Source organism: Corvus brachyrhynchos, unplaced genomic scaffold (assembly GCF_000691975.1).
Source record: "Corvus brachyrhynchos isolate BGI_N302 unplaced genomic scaffold, ASM69197v1 scaffold53, whole genome shotgun sequence".
Classification (NCBI taxonomy): domain Eukaryota; kingdom Metazoa; phylum Chordata; class Aves; order Passeriformes; family Corvidae; genus Corvus; species Corvus brachyrhynchos.
Window position 1 is genome coordinate 1,776,875 of NW_008237681.1, and position 4,698 is coordinate 1,781,572.

General features: G+C 48.4%; 1 protein-coding gene across 1 annotated transcript; it reads right to left on the reverse strand.

Annotated features, from left to right (window-relative positions):
* Window positions 1-771: 771 nt before the first annotated feature.
* EOMES (eomesodermin) lies at window positions 772-4,692 on the reverse strand. Its single transcript, XM_008631970.2, has 6 exons — window positions 4,610-4,692; window positions 4,281-4,435; window positions 3,878-3,999; window positions 3,291-3,449; window positions 3,137-3,198; window positions 772-2,610 (listed from the first exon to the last, which is right to left on the reverse strand). Exons 1-6 carry the CDS (start codon window positions 4,630-4,632, stop codon window positions 1,875-1,877), a joined length of 1,257 nt encoding a protein of 418 aa, XP_008630192.1. The 5' UTR covers window positions 4,633-4,692; the 3' UTR covers window positions 772-1,874.
* Between the last annotated feature and the right edge of the window lie 6 nt (window positions 4,693-4,698).

Sequence of the window (4,698 nt, forward strand, 5' to 3'; positions counted from 1 at the left end):
TGCCGCAAGTCCCCCTTCTGTTCCAGGTAGGGTCCTTGTGCAGAGGGAGAGCTGACAGGACACCGACTTTTTTCGCTTGCCAGCGCGCAGAGCCGGAGCCCGAGCCTCGCCCCGAGAGGCGAAGCGCTGATCGAAATCTCCTCGGACACCCGCCGTGTCCCGCTCCGGAGGTGGGGGAGCCCCTACCGCTGCCCCCCGATAGCGTTACCTCCACCGGGGACAGCCCCAGCCTGAGCCCTGGGTATATTTTGTTTGCAGCCGGCAATCGTTAACAGCTTAATCCCATTACTCCCTGCATATCCTCAGGAAAGGTCCCGCTGCTGCGGGAGCCAGGATTCAATCGCTCTGCCAGAAGGAGCTTTCCCTCCAGATAAGCGGGCAGCGGAATTTCGTGCCTTGTTCCGGGAAACGGAGGGGGTGAGAAGGGGGCGGCGGGAGGAGGCAGCCCCGGGGCTGCCGCGGAGGCGGGGTGGGTTCGCAATTCTCTGCCCGGGCCGAGCTCGCACCTCACCTGGTGCAGAGGCAGGGGTAGGGGGGGGTAGAGGACAGGAGAATGTCGTATTTTGGAGCAAGCCGGGGCTCCCGGCTTGTTCAGAAGATGCACAGGAAAGAAAAAGAAAAAAAAAAAACCCACACAGAGAGTGCAACAGGTAAAGCGTCAGCGTTGCAAGGGATGGTTAGATTTAGAGACAATTCAAGGCCCTAGCAGTGTGCTCCCTCCGCCCCTTTTGGGATACCCAGCAGATGCAAAGACGAGGCAGAGCCATCCCCTCTTATCCCTGGCACCACCACATTTATTAAAAATTATTACTATATACATAGAAAAAACAAAACAGGAACAAGTTTCCGGGGAGGGGAAAAGTGGGCCAGTGCTCTGGGGCTGATCAGTTTAAAATGGCTGAAAGTATAGGCAAGAAGAAGGGAGAAAGTTACATCACTTCAATTTCATACAGGGCAGCTGAAAAAGTCACTTTACATACACATAAATAGAAATCTCCTTTTGCAATGCCTCATATGCTAAGTTTGATTGACCAAAAAAAAAAAAAAAGCCTTTTGAACTTCAAAACACCACCGGATGTCCTTCCAACTGAACAGCTATAGGTCAACTATTTATACATTATTCCACAATATTCTACAGTGTACCTAGACAAAACACAACTGTACACTTTGTTTTTGGCCACCTCAGTAAAGATTAGGCTTATGGGATGGAGGCAGGGGTTTTTTTAATGCAAGTTCTAAGCTAAGAAAAGACAGATTTGGTCATTGTAATCCCATCATTGGCAACAAGACCTTCAAGTCAAAATCCTGCCTGGCAAGCAGGCCTCATTTTGGCATTTTCTGCCAAAAAAAAAAAAAACCAAACCCTTAAAAAAGCTGTAGCTGAGCAATATCCAACTCAGCCAACTGTGTTGTGGATGTGTTGAAAAAAACAGCTCAGTCTAAAGCAGAACATAGCATTTGTGCAGCTCCCTGCAACCCAGATCCCTTTTATCAAGCAGGGAAGAAAATTATATTTGGGATCCTAACCCCTCTTTCCTTGCTCAGGAGTGCATGGACTTGATCGGGCCTCTGAGCCTACCCAAGCTGTGTACACTTTAGTATCTCCAATAAATATGCCACATACTTAGACACTAGAGTCCTCCTTACAGCTTCTGCCTATGGTTCCTTCTAAACAAGGGGAAGAATTCTCCCATGGTTTGCTCTTTCACTACTTTGTTACCTGCAACAGTCAAAAAGCTTTGGCACCTTCTTTAGAATTGCACACAACAATTCAAGGTGGAAGGCAAGAGTCTTTTTGGCAATTGTAATGCAAAAAAAACCCAAGGCCACCCTGAAAAAAAAAAAAATTAGCCAATTGGAATAAAAAAGATGCTTTAAGAACTAGTATAGAATGCATAGTAGCCCATGCCTTTTGAAGTGTCTTTGCTATAGTCCTCAGCATTAATGTCCTCACACTTCATTGTTGGAGAATTTTCATTGCTGGAAGTGCTAGGGGAAAGCCGTCTTCTCTTACAAGCACCTGTGTAGACCCCGGAATCATTTGAATCTAGAGACTTTATAGAGGGTGGAGTCTCTATCCAGGACGAGCCAATTTCTTCTTTCACCTTGTCCTTGGAAAGCTGGTCTTCAGTGAATCCCGGAGGACTTGTTCTTGAGGTCCAAGTTAGTCCTGTCGTCATTTTTCGCTGGTAGGAGCCCCTGCTCCCCCAGCCTGCCATGGATGGAAATGTCGGGTCGGGGTAGTATCCCAGAGCGTGGGATGTCTGAAGGGGAAGGGATTTAATGCCATAAGGGAGCAAGGTGCTATGAGAATACTCCGTGTCATAGGAGTTCATGTCCAGTTTGTTGGCGCTGGGCTGCTGTACAGGCGTCACAAACCACCGCTGAGGAGAGCTGGCCACCTCCTCGTTCTGCTGCGGGGACAGCAGGCCATTTGTCTGAGGGACGGTTCTCTCACCGTTGTAAAACCTGGCTGGGGGCAGGTTGTTGACAAACTGTTCCTGGAAGAACGGCTGCACGCTGTATCGGGCGCCAGGGACAATCTGGTGGGATCTAGGAGAATCCGTGGGAGATGGAGTTAATCTGTCATTTTCGGAAGCTGTGTACATGCTACAATATAAAAGAGAGATACTGAGTGTTTTTCTTAACAATTCCAATATGACAGTAACAACACAAAAACACAAAGAAACCAGTTATTTCTTAATTAGAATCATAACTACATTTAATTGCATGGCTATTTGTTTTAATCTGATTTAGTAGGCCTTTTTCCTAGACCAGTGTAAATTTCTTATTACTGCTACAAGTAATAGCACAAGTGAAACTACAAAGTGACTATTAGGCAAGTCTTCTGCTGACAATTTAAAGAAGCTGCCTGTTCTGTGGAAATACCCAATACACTGCTGCCAAATCCGCAGGCCAGCTGGATTCTGCCAGCACAAGTTTCCTACGAAAATTCAGAAGCCTGCAGAAAGCCAGGTCATCTAGACAATACACTATTCAGACATTTTAACATAAGCAAAACTGCCAGTAGTTAACTGAATTAATGTCTAAAGAAAAACCCTTCCACAGACATTTCAGGCCAGAATCATGCCTCCTAGACAGAGACATCTGCGAAAGAAGACAGAGGTGTACTTACGAGTCATAGTTGTCTCTGAAGCCTTTTGCAAAAGGATTATGGTCAATTTTGAGCTGTGTAATCTAAAAGTGAAAGCAGAATATATTTTAAGATGAGATGCTGAGTACACAAGGGAATTTTATTCTTAATTGCAATTTTATACATCCATGCTTACATCAGTGTTTTGATATGCTGTAACTGCTATAAACTGTGTTTCAGGGAAAATAAATGTTTGAGTCTTTGAGGAATCATTCATATCTTCAACACCATCTTCTGTCACTTCCACGATGTGAAGTCGGGGCTGGTACTTGTGTAGGGACTGAAGTACTATCATCTAAAAGAAACCACGAAAAAGGCAACATCTTTAGACAAACTGCATCTAGCATTAAAAGACCTATTTTATAGCACGACATTTTCTTCCTGTAAATTGTAATCTCTTCGTTTACAAATGGAGCAGTTTTAACTGTTATCAGGGGATGATTCACAGCTTACATCTGTGTTTCACCAAGAGCCATCAGGTACTCTCCCACTTTTTGAGCAACTGATGTGATCAATATATTAGCTAAAACAAAAGAAATTCACACATCACAGTCCAACATTTGCAACTATTCATACGGAAAAAACAAAGAAAACAAGCTCTATGACCCAGTTCCAGAAGGGAACAGTGATCTAGCGGCTCGATGAAATGCCGTTAAAGATGCAAAACCCCAGGTCTCCCCGCTGAGCCACCAAGAGCCCCTCAAGCCGCCCTCCCCTCCGTACCTGCGCGTTGTTGTTGTTAGCACCTTTGTTGTTCGTTAGCTTCAGCTTCCCGAAAGAAATCTCCTGCCTCATCCAGTGAGCCCCGGTGTTGGGCGACTCGGGGTGCACGTAGACCTTGTTGCCTGGGGAAGACAAGCCAGTAAAACGCCGGCCGGCCACGGGGCTTTGTTCCGCCGCCCGCGCAGCCCCTCGGTTGGATGGCCACTCTCCCACACAGCCTCACACACCGCGGCGCAAAAAGAGTCGCAAGACGACCTTAAAACCGTAGCTCGTGCCTCAGTAGGATGCCCGGTGTGGGGAAGACACTAAAGGGGGAGGGGAGGGGTGGGCAAAGTGGGAACCCTTTCCGAGAAACCGACCCGCGGGGAAAGGGGGCGAGGAGGCTCCCGGAACCTGCACCTACCTTGCATGTTGTTGTCGGCTTTGCCGCAGGTCACCCACTTGCCCCCCTGGAAACGCCAGTGGTTGGGGTCCGCCAACACCACCTCCACGAAGACGTTGTAGTGGGCCGTGGGGTTGAGGCCGGTGATATTGAAGCTCAGGAAGGGAAACATCCTCCTGAAAAACACAAAAAGCATCCCGGGGCACCACCGACGAAGAGAGCGCGCACCTCCTTTCCGGGGGAGGCAGAAAGCGCCGCCCGACACGGAGCGTCCTCGGGGGTGTCCCCCTTCCTCCCCCATCCCCGACCACCACTTCCCTCCGTTTCCACCATCCCACGCGCCCGCTTACCGGCCCTGCTTGGTGATGATCATCTCCGTCTGGTGCCGGTGGAACTTGAGCCAGAGGGGCCGGTTGCAGAGGAAGACCTGCGCCCGCAG

What these genes read in the sequence shown, in the direction of transcription:
- EOMES (XM_008631970.2), bottom strand. Translation starts at nt 4,632, where the DNA reads ATGATCATCACCAAGCAGGGCCG. An exon ending in ATCATCACCAAGCAGGGCCG is followed by an intron (nt 4,436 to 4,609) that starts GTAAGCGGGCGC and finishes TGTGTTTTTCAG; the next exon opens with GAGGATGTTTCCCTTCCTGA. An exon ending in CAGCATATCAAAACACTGAT is followed by an intron (nt 3,199 to 3,290) that starts GTAAGCATGGAT and finishes TTTCACTTTTAG; the next exon opens with ATTACACAGCTCAAAATTGA.